The sequence below is a fragment of the Thermobia domestica genome, chromosome 8 (assembly GCF_964235325.1).
Source record: "Thermobia domestica chromosome 8, izTheDome1.hap1.1, whole genome shotgun sequence".
Taxonomy (NCBI): Eukaryota; Metazoa; Arthropoda; class Insecta; order Zygentoma; family Lepismatidae; genus Thermobia; species Thermobia domestica.
In genome coordinates, this window is record NC_137461.1 from 11854313 (window position 1) to 11875859 (window position 21547).

At 33.2% G+C, this 21547-nt stretch overlaps 1 protein-coding gene across 1 annotated transcript in view; it reads right to left on the reverse strand.

Moving 5' to 3' along the window:
- Window positions 1-513: 513 nt before the first annotated feature.
- The window catches only part of LOC145691551 (phospholipid-transporting ATPase ABCA3-like), a 146524-nt gene continuing 125490 nt past the window's right edge, over window positions 514-21547 (reverse strand). Inside the window, exons 8-11 of the mRNA XM_081766958.1 lie at window positions 20197-20344; window positions 16445-16655; window positions 5470-5686; window positions 514-854 (exon numbers count right to left, since the gene is read on the reverse strand). Of these exons, the coding sequence (XP_081623084.1) occupies window positions 705-854; window positions 5470-5686; window positions 16445-16655; window positions 20197-20344 (726 nt within the window). The 3' untranslated portion in view covers window positions 514-704. The remainder of the gene's footprint in view (window positions 855-5469; window positions 5687-16444; window positions 16656-20196; window positions 20345-21547) is intronic.

Consider the following 21547-nt stretch of genomic DNA (forward strand, 5'->3'; position numbering starts at 1 on the left):
TTTTTCGGTGATTATTCCTCGATGGTACATCGGATTTTTGATTTCGACCTATGTTGTCACTCAGCACGACATACTCTATCAGCGTCCTAAGTTTGGTTGAGATCGGCCAAACGGTCTAGGAGGAGTTTGCTGACAACCAAACGGCTAACCCGAGTATAAGAGCTTCGCTTCGCTCAGCTCAATAATAATAATAATAAATCACAAAATGTCAACATATAGAAATGTGTTCCAAATAAATCCATATAAAGCCATAAACAGCTATAGGAATGATTATATTTTCAGAAAGCGCCGCTCTTACCTGTCGACCGATCACATCACAAATTAACACTCGACCGTTTTCGTGTTAATGGGGATATCTTCTGTGTTTGATTGTCCTCCTATTTTGAATATTAAATATTAATTATCTTTCCAACTATTTTACAACACTGAATACTCCTGTAACAAAATATGCAAAAAGGAGTAATGTAATGTTTAAATTTATTCAAAGGTCATGGAAAAGAAATTAAAGCTATAGCCTTTTCAAAACATTTATTTGATTTGGACACTTATGAATTATCATGAAAGCAATTACACTTTTAATTTAAATATTAATGTATAATAGTAAAAATATGAAAAACCAAAGAACGTTATTGCTTTTAGATCTTTCGTTGCTTCATCCTTACGATTTTCGAAAACATTTTCTTCTCATTTAATTCTTTAAGACATTAATTCCTGGCAAGATACAAAAACATTTGTTCTAATGTAGCCTCTTCTATGGTATATTCAAATCCAAAGTCATCTTTTAAAGCCTCCATTTTGGAGAATAATTCATGCCAAAAATATTTCGAGCTTTGCACATGGTACTGCAGTATGCCCTATAAAATAGAAAATGTATGAGTTGAAAAGTGTGAATAAAATATATTATAAATAGGAATCAAGATATATTATTAAGTCTTAAAGTAATACGTTTCTTATATACAACTCCAAAATCCCTCAAATGAACGACAACGAGAATGTTAACAAACCATAGACAGAAGCATTTTAGTAAATACAGGTTTTCGATTGGGGTACTTGAAGGGACAATAGTTATTCGTTTTAAGTTTTAACATCCTTTTTACGAGCTTGAAGAATAATATTAAATTAAGATAAAAATCTAGGCTAGAATAATCACTAGCTCAAATCAAAACACTCACAGTTTGAGACGTAGGTTTTGGCAACATGAGCAGAGCTAAAATCGAGACAATGCATACGTTTTTGTTTCTCGAGTTGGAGAGAAACCTCCAGTAGGTACGGAATGAACGTTATTAAACCTAGGGACACCAACAAGAGCCTCCGAGGGCCACAAATTATTTTTGTTATATTTGTAACATTTTTAATTCCATTAAAAATCTAAAAAAATGATATTGTCAAGCTTGACCCCATTCATCATAAAACGTACTTGCTTAGTTTTAAGTGTTTTGTTTCCCTATTTATAAATAAAGAAAGTTCTGTGGGCCTCAGAGGACCCCCTTGGTAGTACTAAAGGCTATTCATCAGATACGCTGCTATATTCCAGTGTTTTGGCTACTTATTTCATTTTCTTTTGAAACAAATTTGGTATTACAACATGCAGGGTCACCTCGCCATTAACGTGGGTTCCTGTCGCCACGGCATGGTGCGTCCTCGGCTTGCGGATCGAGGAGAAGGCCTCCAGATATAGAGGTTAGCTGCGAATATACTGAATAAGCAGTCGCTAGGACTAGGAGTCGTTCTCCAGCTTGGGGGTTTGGGTAGGGCTAGCAAACTCATCTTGTAAAAAAAAAAAAAGCACTTGTTCAGAAATATTCACAAAAGGCTCGGACAAGGACTGATAACTTGGCACGACCTCAGCAAAAGAAAATGGACATGAGATTTGAAACATTGAATATTGGGAGTCTTTATAGGGCAGGCGCGTTAAAATTCGTAACGAGAGAGTTAGGGAAATACAGGATGGACGTAGTAGGAGTTCAGGAAGTTAGGTGGGAAGGAAATGGGTCTGTGAATTCCGGAAATTTTACGTTATTTATGGGAAACAAAATAAAAATTACCAGTTAGGAACAGGGTTTTTCGTTCATAAAGTCTATTAGCAGCAATTAAAATGGTTGAATTTGTTACTGATAGACTTTCTTTTGTTACTCTTAAGGGACGGTGGTGTGATATTATTGTTTTAAATTTACATGCCCCAACTGAAGATAAGGATGACGATATAAAAGACAGTTTTTACGCAGAAGTGAAACGGATATTTGACCAACCGCCGCTATACCATATGTAAATTCTATTAGGGGATTGCAATGCGAAGGTAGGACGAGAGGATATTTTCAAACCGATTATAGGGAATGGAAGTCTGCATAAGGAAAGTAATGACAACGGTGTTAGACTCGGGAACTTTGCAACATCCGAAAACCTTATCGTGAAGAGTACAAAATTCCCACATCGCGACGTTCATAAATACATTTGGACATCACCAGACGGGAAAACACACAATCAAATTGATCACGTTTTAGTAGATAGAATAAGGCAATCTAGCATAATTAATATCCGGTCGTTTAGAGGGGATGATTGTGACACTGACCACTACCTGGTAGCAGCGATACTACGAGAGAGGTTGTCGTTGAATAAAGGTAATATTCATTGTCCGAAAACGGAGAGATTCAATTTAAATAAATTAGAAGAGAGCCAGGTAAGAGAGAAATACCAGATTGAAGTTTCGAGTAGATTGTCGGCTTTAGAAGATTCGGAGTGAACTAGTGTTGAGAATAAATGGATTTAAATTAGAGATACCATTAAAATTTCAGCAAAAGAAAACAGGACACGCGGAAATGCGTAGGAACAAACCATGGTTCACCCAGGAATGCAAAAAACTAGCAGAGAAGAGAAAACATGCAAAATTGCGCTGGCTACCAAATCCGAATGAAATAATTACACAAAATTTCGCAGATATCACCAAAGACATAACTAGATTTTGTATTCTCGAATTACACGTAAAAGAGACCGTAATTGCCTCAAGAATGTTGGTTATAATAGAAACCAAATGCATATGCATTCATTCGCAAACAATTTACATAAACGTTGAAAATCTATTCAAGAAGCAACACGATATACTGACTCTGGGATGTTCGGGAGAGTGTGACAAGAAATAGACTTTATAGTCATGTGTATCGAATTACAAAGGACACTCATATTAAGCATGTCTGAACCTATTGGAATATAACATTCACGCATTTAGAAACACAAAACTTTTCTATGTTTCTCTGATTTAAGATAATTTACAATACTCCTGTGCATCAGTTAAGATTCATTGTTTTTTAATTTCCTTTTGTAAAACTGTTTTTCCTGCGACAGATGTTCGTTTCAGTTTCCGCTTTTACGTATTGGTGTGATATAATAATTTTACTACCACGTATATTCATGTCAAGTGATATTTAACTAACATATTCGTCTGACTCACTTTTATACTTCTACAAAACATGTTTCTTGATACAAAGTGATAACTTATCTTTTTCCATTGTAAAAGTTTACTACGGTTGTATTGAAGTATAAATGAAAATGTTTGTGTTCGTTAGACTTCCTACAAACATTGAACACATATTTTATGTTTCTTTTAATTGCAAGTGTATTTCTCGACATATTTAGATTATTATCACGGTGGCATACCATGATGTTAACTTTTGTTTTGAGATTGCAGAACCAGCTACGGAGATAACGGAAAAGTACTTCAAATAGACAATGCACATTTTCGGTTATAGAGTTCGAATACACAATAAGATTTAAGGCTTTGAATTTGGAATATTCAACTGGCCCCTTTTCCCTCTTTAGAAATGGGAAGGACATCTTCGTTTTATGTTAGTTGTGTATATATATCTAAATTTTAGGACAAGTATTGGACACGTTTCCGACAGGGGGGCATACAGTATATGCAGGGTAGTTGTGCTTCGCCGGCACATGATATATCTAATCTGCAAACATCTGGCAGCAAAGGAACTTCCAACATTCTAACATTCTAAATAGTAGCTTCACTATGTATTTAATTAAACACATACAAACTAATCAATGAGAGAAACATCTTATTTACATTAAAATCTATATATGTGTGTTGGTTTGCGAAATTGTTACACGTATGCAGTTCTCAATCTGAATATATTGTTTTGTTCAGCAAATACTAAGTTTGTGATTAATATATTACAGTTTAAGTAGAAACAGTGAAATTGATTATTATGAATATAACAAAAATAAGGAAGATAAGTTTCACAAAATAGTTAGCAATTATCTGGTTGAAAATTTAAAAAAAAAACAGAACATAGTGTATTTATTCGTACTGAATCTGATTACAGTGACATCGAAATAGTCGATAGTAACTCATGTGCTTATTTTCAAATAATTCGGAACCAGTTTAACGTTTTTGAATAGCGTAATTTTTTAAAACAAAATTTAGAAAAGAACGTTACCAATAATGGTGGCGACATCATTATAACCATTCACATTGGAAAGATACAAGAAATAGTTTAAAATAAAACTTCCACTAGCAGAAATATGGATGTTCAGCATAAATATGAAAGATGTAATTGTTGAGAAAGTTACCCATCACGAAATACATGGTTCGTCATTTCAACCAACTGAAATTCGTATGATCAGTAAATTTCTTGAAACGATTCAAAGAGAATACAGAAAAAAATGGAAATTAACTGCCTGCGATAAGACTGTTGATCTAAGAAGTAGACGCTCCACAAAAAATCATAATATTCTTCTTGTAAGAACTATAACTAATAAAATTATGAACTAGCATTAATGTAGTGTAGTTTGTATTAAATAAAACATATATGACCATTTTCAAATGTTTACGTTGTTGCACAATGTTAACACAATCACAACACACGTGTCATAGGAATAAGGATTCTATCTTCGGAATAAAGTTGAATATGCTTTCAGTTTTACAGTAGATTGAAATTCGTGACGTTTACAATGTTGAATTTTGTTATTCATGTATGACTAATGTGCATATCCCATATAAGCGTAAGAGCTCCTTCGTGACAAAACGGTTAGTGTACTCGTCTTTAGCGTGGGAGACGCGAGTTGAATTCCCAGCGGGAGCTCATGTGAATCGGATTCCATGTTACTCAGTAGGTCCACATCTCATGTAGCCTCTCTGCTGAACGGGATATCAAACTCAAAATCATCATCATCCAATATAAGCGTAGACCTTAGCAATCCTTTTAAATCATTTGCAATAGGCAAATTATATGCATCTATTACTTTCTGTATGTATAATATTTATAAATAATTGAGTTTTATTAAATCTTTCCCTAATGTTATTTCTGTACGTGTGGCGGTTAAAGATTTTTTTATTCAAAATGCTAAACTCGATGGAACATATTTCTTTTAAATAACACAGATATAAAATTTATTTTGAGAGCACTGGTATTGAGATAATCAATCTGTTATATGTTTGAAATAAATATGTTTGGTAGTACTCACCATATGTGCGTCCTGTAAGGAACATGGAGGTAACTCTTCATTCATTATTTTACTAATTTCGTTGATCTCTTCTGCTGGAATGCTGCTATCACAATTAATTGTAATTACGAATCCTTGACTGTATCTGTTTTTTAAATTAGCAATCGGTCCTAAACATCTAAACTTTCCTTTTGTCATAATAGCCAGTCTATTACAGAGTTTCTCGCACTCATCCATACTAAAATGACAAAAAACAATATATTTGAATAATTAGTCTGAACCTAAAATGTTTGTTTAGAAATGATATCTGATGATTAATTAATTGTTACACTTTTAAATCATTTTTATATTTGTTACATTTGGAGTGAAATAAGATCGAGAATCGTTTCATAATTTGTTCCTTCAATACCATTTATGCCTAATAATGTGAAAAATATTAACACAAAACAAATTATAACGTTTAAAAACTGTTATATTTCAAGAAGTTTTAGGTGTAATGCCAAGTGAGTATAAGTGATAAGAACATTTGTTCATCTTTGTTATCTGTGCACAATATAATCCAGAACGGCGTACTTCTAATTATCATCTTTATCTTAAAATGTTGATTAAAATCTTCTAGTCATGTTATTATACAATGTCGTCCAATAGTATTAATATTTTTCAAAATATGAAATTAACATACGCCCATCCGATGTAGATGAAATGGTAAGTAATGACTAATTAGCAATACACGCAATATATATAGGTAGATATATATAGATGTATGAGAAGGGAAAGTACTATTTCAGTAACCAGGAAATTTATTTTGTGCTAAATCGGAATTTAGCAACGAGCATTTCCTAATTGTCAAAAGTGTCCAAATACTAAACATTATAATATATATTTAACGTAAATCATTTGCCACTCCACTGTTTAAACGTTTGTATATACTGTATGTAGATTTGACGTATTTGTGTGTATACATATACACTACAATATAATTGTAGAGTTCTTTCTCGCCAGGAGCTGAAATTAACCAAAATGAACTTTAGATGTTTGGAATTTAGATGTAACATCAGTCTAATGATTTTTAAATACTTAAGTAGGTAGAGCAGAACTAATACATTCCAAACGTTGTGTGATTTGTAAATGAAACAGAACATGTTTAAATTGGAAGCAGATTTTGAAGTTATGGGGTGAAAAAGGTGTAAGAAAATAAGGATATGTTTAGGTTAGATATAACCTACACAGTACTTGTCTGACGTTCTTGGTGGCTGTGGTGCATACTCTGCAGGAATCGTTGGTCAGATGGCTCGAATAGAAATCCAGGGTGGATACATAAGAAAACTGGCGTTTCAGCAATGGTAATCTGAATCAAATCTGACGCTCTACTTAGTGGTGGCACAATCTCTCAGGTATCAGACAACGTAAAAACATAAACATTTACTAATATTGTAAAGCTACGGATTTCAAAACTCGAAAATCCTGTGCTGTGATTCTACATATTCGTCGTTGTAATTTTTATCCTCAACTATGTTGTCTTGAGATCAACACGTGCATTTTGTTGAAGGTCCTTGGCCAATAGCTTCTCAGTTTAATGGATTGCCACATGGATAATTAAATTGCAGGGTGCTTAAATTGGCGGCATATAAGGTGACTTTTGGAACATAGTTAAAGGACACTATATCCAGTTTTATTGATTAAAAACATAAATAAAGAAAGAAGTAATCATAAAATCGAAATCAGTTTATGTGAAACGTAACTGAACTCTTAGTTACTCTAAGACAAAATACAAATTGCGACCTAACTTAAACATTGGCATTATGATGAGAATGTAGTGTCAATGATATCTAATAAATCATGTTTGTCACTTTCGCAGAATCTAAGTTTAATTGTTATGTCCAAAATCTGTGATCAATATCGTTATTCATCCTGCAGGTCACGATACCTTCTCATCATTTTATTATTTAAAACTATCATATATATTCCAACTGCAAACGGAAATATTCTTGTATTGTCATACGAAATCAGATTAAACTTGTTAATCGCATTTGCTTGTATGGTCTCGAGTGCGTTTCTGTTATTGTGTGGAACACTATTAGGGTTAACAAGGAAGATTTCGTGTTATTTTCCAACCTTTGTCTGTATTTTAATAATATAATAATCTTTCACCCAGAATAATGCAAAAACTAGAATATATGGGTAATGAAGCAGTAAAAATAACCGGTCTCCACCATCTCCATAACAGTTAAGTGTTCTTCTTTCTAGTATAGAAAAATGATTCTTTCTTACTATATATTCGTATAAGTTAAACTTTATATATTTGAATACAATATATCACGAGCACAAACTAAAATGAAGCACTAACAAAATGTTAAGACATATTATGATCAATAAAAACAAATATTCGTTGTTATTTTTTCATTAACTACAAACAATACACCTAACGTATTAATTTTCTTCTTGGAAACTATTAATATTTTATATTTTCTACTTTCATTTTTTTAAATTTTATAATCTTCTGATCTTCCTAAGCAAGATTATATATATATATATATATATATATATATATATATATATATATATATATATATATATATATATAATATCCCTTTTACTCTTATTTATAGAGATAATTGTCTTTCTTTATATTCTTTCTGAATCTGTCGTGTACCTTGGAAGTATCATTCATATCTTGCGAATAAAGATTTCTTTAAAAAATACTCCAGTACATCTGTGACTTTATATAGTCATTTAGACATATATTGAGGCATTTTTCGTAGTCATCTTTAGAATTATTATAATTTCAATTAAATTTCTTGCTTTTTAAGATAAGCAAAAACCTGCATAAGTAAACCAATTCAGAATGCTCCAAGGGTAATGCCATTGCCAGAAGGAACTCAAAAATAATGGAGAGATGGAGTGAAGGATAACCGTGACTGTTTGTTTCGTGTAAAAGTGAATCATTTTATCCGCAACTTCTGTTTCTTTTGCAAAATTCGCAAAATATGACCTCTCTATGACCTGCGGTTCCCGTGATATGGCTTTTTAAATTTCCCGAAATCGGAAGTATTTTTCGCCAATAACTCAGGAATTTTAAGCAACAGAGAGCTGATATTCGTGTTAATCAATAACTAAGAGAATTGCAAAAAATGTGGTACCGATACCAATTAGTGTCCACTTACCAAAATTCCATTGGCCAAACTAGTGGCCAGTTGAAGAGTGGCCACCAGCTACTATTTGGTACAAAAATATTCACCATCCTCTTAAGTATTTATAATCACCAATATCATCTCCTTATAAGTAATGGTTTCTGAGATATTTCTCCTAAATCTCCGGAAATCGGGCACTTTGTGGGCAAACGTTCGGGGCCGGCAAGAGTAACGCGAAATATTTCACCACTTTGTCAGATAGTTTTTGATGCTCTATCGAATGGATGCGTCCAAATTGGAAAAAATCGGAAATAACAGACAGATAGAAAGACTCATAATCATAGAGAATTCAGTAACAAAATTTCTAAATTCGTTATATATTAAATATTTGGGTTGCCGACATTTTCTCATAAGAAATAAAAATGGCTTATAAACAAGAAACTGCAGGCAAAAACATAAAACTATACATTTGGAGTGAGTGGAAGATACGTCACTTGTAAAAAATAAAACTACTAAACATAATGCACTTGTGATAGTTTTACATAGCCCTTGTTATTCGTTAAAGCTTGAGCTGATTCGAGAACGCAGGTGGGTTTGGATAGAGTGTATTGTTAAAAGGTGAAACATTATCGAGCATCTTTTGTAGGAAACTCCTCTTCAGTCGCAGTGACAAAAAGTGAATGTTTTGTTTTCTGTGACTTATTCTCAGTTATAATTCTATAAATTATTTATGAAAGAGGTACGTGACTAGTATTTTATTTTCTCGTTGATGAATTCCAAAAATTTATAAGTCATTAATCTGATTCGTTTTGTTTCATGCTATTTCATTTAAATTTGGCCCTTTCGGAAAATTGCGTCTTCGAACCATGTCCGTGAAGCGATTGTTCTGAAGTGACAATACGCTTGTACTCACCATTGCTAGATAGCTTAAGATTGCAACGCAATGCTTGCATAATATTTTTACAAAATATTATTTGCAGTTATAAGATAATTAAGTGCTGTTAGAACAGATTAAATAAACAATCATGTTTCACTTTACAAAAGTTTATTCAATCGGAAAACTAACAAAAGCGGATGTTGACAGAATTCGATATTTTATTTGTTATTAAAACAGAAAACTAGTACTCTAGGGGACAAAGTAATGGCCTGGGTACTACACGATATTAATGGCTATTTCACTTGTGGCATATTTTCCAATGTGGGTGTTGTAAGTATAGGTGTCCATTAAAGCTACGATATTTGAACACAAGATTTAAAAAATAAAAAATATATATAGCTCCATAAATGAATAAAGTCACGAAAACAAAAAGTCATAACTCGTATAGAAATTAAATCATGGAAAACTTAAAATCACGCGTGATCAATTTGACAACTCTGAGCGCTGTAGTGGTAAACCACTTAATTCGATAGGCATTTATATGCCATTTGGTCAGCTAATATATAAAACGCGTATTGCAAGTACCATTCGTAAAAATTATCCATCTTCTTTTCAAAGATGGTTGCTACCTGTTTTGAGCTTGCAGAAATATGTCTGTTTGGGGTTTTCAATTCTTAGGAATCAGGTTGTAAAATCTGCATGTAAATTATAGTTGTGAGGATATGCTTATTACGCTCCTTTTCATAAAAACAACAGCGACTATTACAATATTGACCAAACGTAGCTTAAGATTTATTGCATATATTTTTTGCAATGCAATTATCCCTACTGGCTAAAATCAAAATAAATCAATTATAAAATGGAGATTATAAAATCAGAAAGTTTAATTTAAAAACAAATGATTTCCAAAATTTAATTTTCGTTGAAAGATCAATGTCGTATATTACGTCAAGCATTTTTATTAGAAACTTGTTATCAATACATTTATACATTTATATGGTATAATATGAGCGAACGATGAATTAAGAGTTTTTTTCGCCACTCGTTTTCTTTGTCTTACAGTTAACTTACAGTTAATATTAATTCGCATCACTAACGAACATGTATATGTATACTGTCTTTAATTAATGAAAGGCTTTTTAAAACTAGATAGAGGAAATTTTGAGCAACCGAGGTATATATGGGATAGATATGCTTTTTATGCTACAATTCGAGCTGTGAAATCGGAGTTGGCCAATCTCAAAATATGCTGTGTGTATATAATATTAAATCACGAGCGTTTTGTCTGTACTCGATAAAGGTACAATAACAATCGAAATGCAATAACTGTAAACAATAATGTTTTGTGCACTATTGAGTTTTGAAAAAAACGCTCCTCGATTTTCTCCCTAATCTTACATGCAAATTCAGTCAGTCATGAATTTAGCCCCTAAATATAAGTGGAATAATTCAGGTCCAACAGTAGATTTGAAATTATGCTCCACGACATATTCCTTAAAAGTGTTAGAAATTAATGTCAACTTTTCTTTAAGAGTTTCCGTTTATACACATTGAGGTTGTTACCCTGATGGAAAAAAACTTAACCTGGTGGCTATTTGCTTGCGTGTTCGTTTCCTTATTCACTATATTAACAGCTAACTCTTATATCTAGAAGTTTCGTTAATCCGAAATCTGCTGTTCTGAGAGAAACTGAATTTCATGAACGAATAATATTAGCAACTAAACAGGTTGAAGTTGTTAATAATAAGTATATTTTATTAATCTTCATGAGTGCTAACGCGATATTTCTCTTCTAAATTTACATGTCGCATCTAAAGATAAGGATACCAATATAAACGAAATATCTTACGAAGGAGTAAAAGGAATATATTATCTATGCCCGTGATATCGTTGAAATTTCTATTAGAGAATCCCAAACTTATCTTGAATGCCAAAATTTTGAACAGTATACATTTTGTTATAAATATAATTCAATACTAACGGAACGAAGAATATAATATCAAATTGACAACGTGCTAGTAGATTCTATAAGACAGTAGATGACAATTGATGTTTGGTTATTTAGGACAGCTGACTTTAACGCTGCTCGCTACCTCTCAGTATCGCAACTATATGGTATTATGCTAGAGAAAAAAAACTTCATCATCTGAAATCGGAAATGTTCAATTTAATAAAATAAAATTAAGGTTAATGAAAATGTCAATACTTGTTTTAAATATTGAGTAGAATCTCCGATGTTAGCAAGTTCGTTATATGTGTATATTTATGCATTTAAAAAAATGAGTCGAATTTATGAATAGCATTAAAATGTATGTAATATAGAATCTTGGAATGGTGAAAAATATGTAGGAAATATACATCTGTCCAACAAATATTCACTAAACTAACTGAGAATGGAAAACGTGAAATACTGGATTAGGTACAAAATCTAAATGTTGCAAATTGATAAATCTTGGTTCACACCAAGTAGGAAACTTCAAACGATTGTAGAAGAAAATAGTGTGATTTTTAAAAGTTAAAATTACTGATCTTGAATATAAAATAAAAAATATTTAACACACATATACAAGGATGCACGGAATTTATGATATTTTATGTACGTTTCTAGTATATTTTGGAAAAAGCAGGCTGCAAAATCCTCACAGATAGAAGCAGCATTTTCAGAAAATGTAGATACTTTGACACTTTTTTTACATGTAGCCAAAAATGTGCTGGGAGAAGTGAAATATATACAAGTGACTGTACATCTCAGAAACTAAGAGAATAGCAATAGAAATGGCTATATAGAAATTAAAGATACACACACGTTCAGATCCAGACGTAATTAGAGCTGAGTTAATTTTTACTGGGAAGGATAAACGTTTGTTACTTGTATACTCCTCGTAGGCACAAAAACGTTCAAACTTTAAAATATTACTCTAATTAAAAATACAGGCGGCAAAACTAACTCCAACATTTATCGAGATATTTCCTATAAAATATTGTCACATATTATTTTAGCAACACTGGGCCCATACGCAGGTAAAATAATTAGGAATCATCAGTGTGGTTTTAGGTCAAATTGATAAACCATCAATCGAATATTTCCCAAAAACAAATTATTCTAAAAGAAATGGGATCTTAATATTACGTATCCCTTATTCAAACTGCCATAAACATAGCAAATTATACTGGAACAATGTTATGGTATTTTTTTACTTTGAATTTACTTTTTGACTTTGGAAGTCCTACGACTCTTTTAGGAGGGAGACGTTAAGCAACTCTTACGGAATTTGGAAAATTGAATAAAACATATGGTTTAATTAGTTAGGATACTTGAATGAATCAAAAAGTAAAGTCAAAATTTGATAATGTTTGTCTACGGGCTTTTACGTCAAGAATGACCAGAAAAAGAACATGCGTTTTCTGTATTATTACAGAATGTTGTTCTAGATTATGCTATAAGGAAGGTCAAAGATACTAAATACAGTCCTTAGCTCAGTCATACTCAAAGGTTATCCCTTATGTTGAAAACGTAAGTGTAACAGATAATACGAAAACAGTAGAAATACTGTAAATATGTAAGTTTTATTACACATGGGCAGAGATATGTTTTAAAAGGTAATGGAGAGAAAACTAACTATATAGAAGTTATCCAGTGGCCATAATACTGCCAATGATAGACATGTCAAATTATCTAAAATATTTTCGACATAGTAGATACTTTTAAATATCTGCAATCAATAACAGCAGTCCAAAACTACATTCTATAAGAAAGTAGTCCTGACTGAAAGCGCGGAATTAGTCTTATTGTTCAATTCAACATATTTTGGTTTCAAAAATTCTACTGAATAATTTTAAACTTAACATATTTGAAAAGATACGTCTATGGTAGTTTACTTTTGAAAATATGATAGCTTGCTTTGAAGAAATAATGCAGACTAAAAGTATTTAAAAATGAAATCCTAATGCGACTAGTTAAACCTAAGAATGACAGAGACGGGCAATGATAGTAACACATAACGAAAAATTGCATAATTTATACGATTTGCCTGATATTGTAAAAATTGATCAGTAGTCAGAATGGAAAGACGTCATTTAGGAAAACTTGGTGCAAATGAGGAGACAATATAAATATACGCATAGAAAAGAGACGAATGCAAAAGATGAACTTCACCCAGTTGATTAACCGCCAAGCCATATTTCGCGGTATTTAGCACCATACTATTTGTGCATCAGAATTATGCAAATGGCGGCCAACGTGTTAAGAACAGAAGGAAATGGGAAGTTCCTGAAACCGTAGCATTAAATCTTCTGATATTTTAACACACAGAGCTGGTTAGTTAGTTATTTAATATAACTAATTAGCCAGGTGTTATTCCTTGAGCGGAGAGGTCTTAATATTTGTAACGTTTAATCACATTTACAAATATTGCGAGCTCGCTGCGCACAAGATTTAGGTCAACTTTTGGACAGTCTGGTCATATTCATATTTACGTAACGTCTTTATCTCATGTTTTTTCTGTGTTGAATATAATGTAATATCTTGTGTAGGTAGAGTCAAAACTGGACAGAGAATTTAGTCCTTTATCTATTTATTTATAAAAATATACAAAATAGTCTTCGTGTTCTACAACGTAACTATACCAAAATATCCTTTAAAACCAAAATTGAAGGAAATACGTTTCATACGGTAACACCTTCGCTGAGGTGCCATCTCCGTGTCATGTAGCGACTTCAGGTTACGTTCCTAGGAAACATCTTCGGTTCATAGCAGCCTCGTGAGGTATGGTTTGTGTTAAGGAATCCCCTTCTCTTCAGACCAACCTCCAGGGATATTAGGATAGGTTGAGCTCCTTAGCAGTGCGACTTCCAGGGCTGTTGTGGGTAGCCGACCAGTGGTCAACTGATGCCTCGTTTCTCTGTGGTTCCTCTTTTATACGCCCTCTTCTGGTGCCTCGTCTACTTTAGGTTCACTTCTTGTGTTCCTGTTCAGTGTATTGTCTTCTTCTTTGTACACGTTAACACGTTCGTTCATAAACATGTGCTCATGTTATATAGGGATCCTTACAACAGCGATGTACTGATATTAAAGTGACTCTTTAAATCTAAAACAAAAATAATTTTCAATTTTCTATGGTTTTGAAGAGAAAGATCAAGCTTTATATACCATTTTTATCATAACTTTGTAGATTCTACGTAAGTTCTTTGTGCTCTGGATGGCTTATAAATTGTGTTGTTTCTTTGCAAGTGTTAGGTTTAAAATCAATACATGACGAAGTAACTCTTATCTATTCACGTAACGGCAAAAGAATGTTTCGCGCTAATAAATTTCATTAAAAATATATATTTTATAAATATGGTGCATGCACTTAATGTGCTTTTCTCACATTTCCCACGCTTGGATTGCAAAAGAATCACGATCACGTATTGAAAGTGCTATGGATTTTTTAATGAAGATTACAAACTTTCTCTCAGAGGCTGAGACTAAAGTTCGTAAGAGTGAAAAACAATGAATATTTTCTTCAATATTGCATTAAGTAACTTTAAAAGATAAGCACAACATAACAACATATTCTTAAAATCCATAACTGCACAAGCAAAAGTAAAATATTATTGGTATCATTCATTATAGTATTATATATGATAATATATATCACATAATTACTACTAAAGGATAAGGGTTTAAGTAATTTCTACATCAGCATTAAGTACATAAATTAGCATTCTGTACGTTATAATGAAGTGTGCATCAAAAGTACTTGGCATTTCTAAATTCCATATTTCTTTTCATTTGAAGTAAACAACTGCGGAGTCAGAGACCAATTTTCGTCTCTAAGCAGTGCAAATTTGGTTTACTTGATGGGGTGTGAATGATAGTGCGTGAATGAGTATGACGTATTTATGGTACAGCCTGGTAACATGGATTTTAAGTTGAAGAGCAACTGGCAATTGTATTATTCCTCACCGCAGCAGGACGTTGTGTAGCCGATAAGCATTACCAATTGTGGAGTGTTTGTAATGATAGCGATCTGCACAAAGCACTGTTAAGAAGTCGGTGCGTGAGTTGAAAGGAGGAGGAAGATAACAAAAGTTTGGAGGTCCATAAACAACACCAAAGGACGATCATAATGACAGCGTTGAACTTTCCATCACGGACGGTGGCACAACATCACGTAGAAGACCGTGATACAGTGGGCTTACGATATGAAATAAACGAACTGGCCCTGAGAAACTATTCTCATTGGATTCAAAGAATGCTTAATAACCACCCAATATAGGCAAACATTGAATAAAGTGCTGAAGTATGAAACGTTTCAGAAGAGACGGACGCAATTGATGAAAGTTTTGAACAATGGATGAATCACAGATTAAATTCTTCAACTCAGAAAATAAGGCACTCCATGCAGTGGAAACACAGTGACTCAATTCTTAAGAAAATTTTCTCCAGTGGCATCGATTGAGAAAGTTCTTGTACGCTGTATTCTGCAATTTCCAAGCAGCAGTGCTATTGTTCCACCCTTTTCCAATAATTATGTTACAAACTTCTCAAAAATTTTTTTGATGTTTTTTGGGAGTGGGAATTGACTGAGAAAGGACTACAATCTGTAAATGACAATTTTATCCTTCATATAAATAACTCACTGGACACCGTGCTAATGTTATGACTTAATTTCTAGATCTAAACAGTATTAAACGTATCTCGCATCCACCCTACTTAATATATTTAGCCCTAAGTGAGTTCTGGTTGACGCCATTTTGCCAGTATATTATCCCTGGGGAGTACTGTTTTCAAGCATATGAAACACTCCCAAAATGAGTGAGACTTATACTACTCTCAACGAATGATGTGATGACAGATGCACATCAATAAAGAGTAAAGTTATTACGTAATACACAAGATAAGCTCCTTGTATTGTTTCTTTTTGTTTGAAATGGAGACGAATTGGCATGTATTTTTGATGCGCATATCATAAGTTCACGGAACGAAGTGAATATTATTAATTACCTGTGAGAGCAAAGAACTACCGACTTCCCTGCTTCCTTCTTCTTTCGAATAACTTCCAATATTCTCTTACTCGACATTGGGTCTACACCACTGGTTGGTTCATCTAGTAGAAATACTTTCTTGTTTCCCATCATACCTATAATTGTTACTAGTTTCCTTTTATTTCCACCACTGTAGTTACTACATTTCTTCTTAGCAATATTATTCATATCTAAGGAAAATACATAAATGATTTTAATTTGTATTCAAATAGAGAAACATTGATGTTGCTTATATATGTAAATGTTCTTTAAGCATTTGTTTTGTAATATATTTTTTACAATAGTTTAACAGAAGCGGTTATCATCGGTGAAATATGTCTTGTAATTGAAACACATACTACAGAGTATATATTTTTTTTAACTACACCGTACAACGAATTTAAATCTCACTCTATCTTTCAAAAAATTACATAGTTAACGCCTGAAGCGGTGCTCTATTGTTTGCTGAAACATGAGATATTTCGTCATGTGTTTTCATTGGATAAATTACAATATATTACAAAAGATTTACAAGGAAAATTTCCTACTTGATTTAAGGGAGCAAGACATGTTATACTAATGTTCAATTTTATAGAATTCAACATTAAATATTTCTTTTGTTTGTTTATGCTTGTAAAATCCATTGATGAATTTCTAACGATAGAACAGGAAATTTAGCAAACATATTTTCAGTTCATTTCCATTGTAGTTCTTCTAACATAATACAATATTAAGATGAATCTGTTCTTCGTGTGTCTCACTTACGTACGAAAATGTTGATGAAGTAACCACACATATAGGTTCAGTAGAATATTTCAGTAAAACGTATTTTTCTACAAATCGAAAACGTTGGCATCATATCACTCACAACGACTTTATAACTTACATATTTGTACAAAAGAAAATCTCCTTAAATTTTACGTCCCATGTTTATGTCGCCTTGGCTAAAGCAGACTGTGATGATGAGAAATCAATGACATGAACAAAGTGTGGGGAAACGGGAAAACACCAAGAAAATCCACGCAAACTGTGTTTGTCCAACACAAAGCTCACTTGGAGCGAGCTGTGAGTAAACAAGGGACCCTAAGCAGCAGAGATGAACGCTCTACCACTGAACCACCGCGGCACTTCAGAGTTTATACACTGAGGCAAATGTGAGAATGTCAAATTTAATGTCACCAAAACTATACATTTTGGGAATATTTAGTTGAAAAAGCCTGCATTACTTCTTCAATAAGTAAATAGAGAAATAATTGCTCTTTAATTTTAAATTCCCCTAAATTTTAGAATTTTACCATGAGAAAAGCAGTATATTTTTATTTATTATTCTTCGTTTCACTTCGTTCACCCGCTACGTATGTGTGACCACTTATTCCCTATTTTCCCCTCTATCAGGGATTCAAAAGCACCAAGCGTCTGAATGGTGTCATAAGTTATCGTAACTCAAAACAAACTCGACCATATGGAGTTACTTAGCAATCAGATGGATTGTTTTTGTGATACCTCGACCCAGTACAAGATTATTTTATTTGTTATAGAAACTGCAAATCAAACAAAGAGCTTGGTGTTTAAGAACTTAACTTGTTTCTTACCATAAATAGATTCGGCAGTGTCTTGATTGCTTTCCTTCGTTGTAGTTTGTGTATTCTCCAAATTATAGTTGGCAATGCCTTTAAGCAAACCGAGTACAAGTGCGGAGTTTTCTAAAACAAAGTAAAGAGTGCTACGAAGTCATTCTCGAAGAATTGTTTTTTGTGTTTACAATTTTTGGAACCTATAGTTACAAATTTACAGACAGTGACGAACTATTAACTGACATAGACGATAGTGAGAGTGGTAGGGAATACGAGCCTTTAGCAGTTCCACTGGAACAAGATAATAGGTAAGTAATTTATTTTTATATATATACGTCTAGGATGCACAGTAAAAAATTCTAAATTTTACTGGAATAATATATTTTGCATTGTGAATAATGTTTCCAATTTGTGTGTCGTAATCTCTGCTGAAGGAAGAACGAGAAGGAATACGAGAGTCCGCGATCCGGCAACACAGCGCGAAATATCACATAGCATTGTCTACTGCTCGTGATGCTTTACATGTGAAACAGAAAATAATTATATAGTTGTATAGACTGTATTTTTCTACTTCTTTGTTTGTGTTAAAGAAATAATCAAATGCTCTTTTCTGTTTCTTTTCAATTATAATTCGGTAATTCTATTAATGTATCTTCTCCAATAAAGATTATAATCTTCAATCCAATGGTGCACTAGTATTATTTTCTAACAGCAGGAGGCTAAATAACCCTAGGTTAGGATTCGTTCTGAGGTTCTGTCTCTGAGTAACCAAAGTGCATGGCGATTACCACAAATTCTTCTATAACAACCAATAAATCTGTGTTACCACCTAGATATGTAATGTAAGTATTGAATATACAGGGTGTAACAAAAAATATCGCCAAAACTTTAGGTGTGGATATATTATGGGTAAATAAACAAAAAAGTTTATATGAGCATATGTCACGAAATGCATCGTTACGAAGTTAGGGCATTTGAGCCGTCTGATGCTGTGAAATACTCATATTTTGGTCGCTCATTAATGTGACGCAATTTGACCTCAATAGCTCAGCCCCTAATTAAGCTAGAAGGGTAGTTTTGGTATTAATGTATTTCTGAAGGATGATGCTTTCGGGTGATATATAGTTCGTGTATGTAAATTGTACCATGCTGCATGGGGGAGCGTAAAAACGTGTTTTGTTTTTGCTTTTTGCATCAGGATTTTGGGCTTACCATTCCTTTCAAATTGGTGTACACTCATACAATTTGTTAGTGAAGCAATAAAGTAGTCCACTATATGGTACCATTAAGGGTGTGGCTTAATGACGTCAACTTGCATTTTTGACTCTGCTAATGCCCAACATTTTCTATTCGTGCTTGTAGCAATTTGAACAAAATTGTAGACTTTCATCCTAGGAGGCTCTGGAGACACCCCTAATCGTTACCGAGTCATCCTTGGTACACCGTTGGAGAGCTTATGAAACGCAAATTCCCATGAAGTTACACTTATATAATTTCCTCCATGTTCGTAGAAGGAGTCGTATATGAGGCCGCCCTGAAAATAAGTGTAATTTACGTCAAAATCTGAGACTAAAAACTTGTCCCACTATGCCCTGCACCCTCCTCTCCACATAAGCAACAAGTACAGGGGTATTAGCATATAGTGCACTACTTCATTCTTTCATACACCAATTTATATGAGTGCACCGCAAAGGGGAGTGGAATGCCATCCCCAAAATCCTGATAGAAAAGCAAAAGATAAAGAAACAGGTACTTTTCCTTCCCCATCCGCCGTTTTACCCCACATACATGAAATACATTTCGGCGGAAAGCTCCATTCCACAGGAATACATCTATATAAAAATTATATTCCTATCTTAATAAAGGGGTGAGCTACTTAGGTTTAAATTGAGTTGCATTAAGGAGCGACCACAATGTAACTATTTCACAGCATCAGATGGCTCAAGTGCCGTAACTCTCTTTCGTTTAATTTCCGGACATATGGTCATATGAACATTTTTACTTGTCCACCCATAAAGAATCCACCTCTAAAATTTTGCCGTACCTTTTTGTTACACCCTGTATATAATTACGAACACATGTTCTACAACCCTTTACATTAGAAGTCTCGTCACTTGTAATGGGATAATTTGTAATCACATATTCCTATTGAACTTACCCATTATATTAAGCCAAGTGTCTGCTACATACTTTTGAGTTTTGCATGGATATCCCATCAGACGAGCATAAAATAGCACCATGTTTCTTCCACTCAAAGAGTCAAAAAGCCAGTCCTCTTGTGGAGTATAACCAATTTGCCTCAAATACTAAAGTTTAAAAAATAATTTAAATAAATTAGTTTCAAATTCTAAGCATATGTCATGAAATTACACTCTGTTTTTGATTATCATTTTAGATGGTTTCGCTTTTCTTGTTTTGGTAGTAACAACGGTAAATCGTTTGATGTTAATTATTTTAAGTTGGACCCCGCCTAGGACCCTGCGGGTGGTCCAGAGACAACAATTTTTGCTTTGATACATTGTACTTTTAAAATGATCAAACAGTGTTTTCCTGTTTTGGCATCTGGTTGAGTCGACGAACTGAAAATTAAAATCGAATAGTATCAGTTACAATGAAATTTGAATTATCACAATAAAAATATTATAGTATATCGACACAACATATGATACATATCGTTCTATACCTTACAGTGGTGGGTAGTACCTCTGATATACTGTAAAAGAACTAAATTAATGTTTCAAGTACAAATCCGTTTGACTATTTAAATTACTGTGTTCAATTAAAACCATTTCTAATTTGTTACAATGTGATTTGATTCATTAATTTTGCCTAGAAGGACATTTGTTTCTGATTTTACATTCCCCCTTGTCAAATCTTCACATTCATTAGAGCATTGGAATATTAACAAATAATCTTAAGACTGGTTTTCCGTGGCACGAGCCTTTTACTTGAATGATCTACAATGTCAATGCCATTTCTAAACATCTGGTAGTTCTGAGATTTATGTGGATTGTGTGACAGAAGCAGAAAAACAAACAATTACAATATGTCTCCAGGCTGTCCCCAACTTACAGGACTTCAGAATTCATCGCAGCAGTAGCAGTCTATTAAGGATGTTGAGTAGATCATTAAAGATATTATCATAGAGTAATTCCATCGACCAGTTCATTGCCCTTGGCAGATTTGACGGGATACGAACTCCAGTTGTCAACATTAGGTTTTTTTTAATTGCCAGCGAAGAAGAGGAACAGTATTTCGGAGAACCAATTTATTATTTAGAACAACTAAATCAAGAAGAATAAAAAATAATTAAGGCAAGTACTTATTGCCAATCCTAGTACTTGAATTCCCCCTTCTCTTCCCCCTTTACCTTCCATCTAATATATATGTTACTTCATTAATTAGAAATAGTTGAGGTTAATTTAAGAATTAAAGTATAACCTGTGAGTATGACTGTTGGGTGTGAGGGGTCAGTTTCCATTATCATCTACATCCAACTGTTTAAGTAA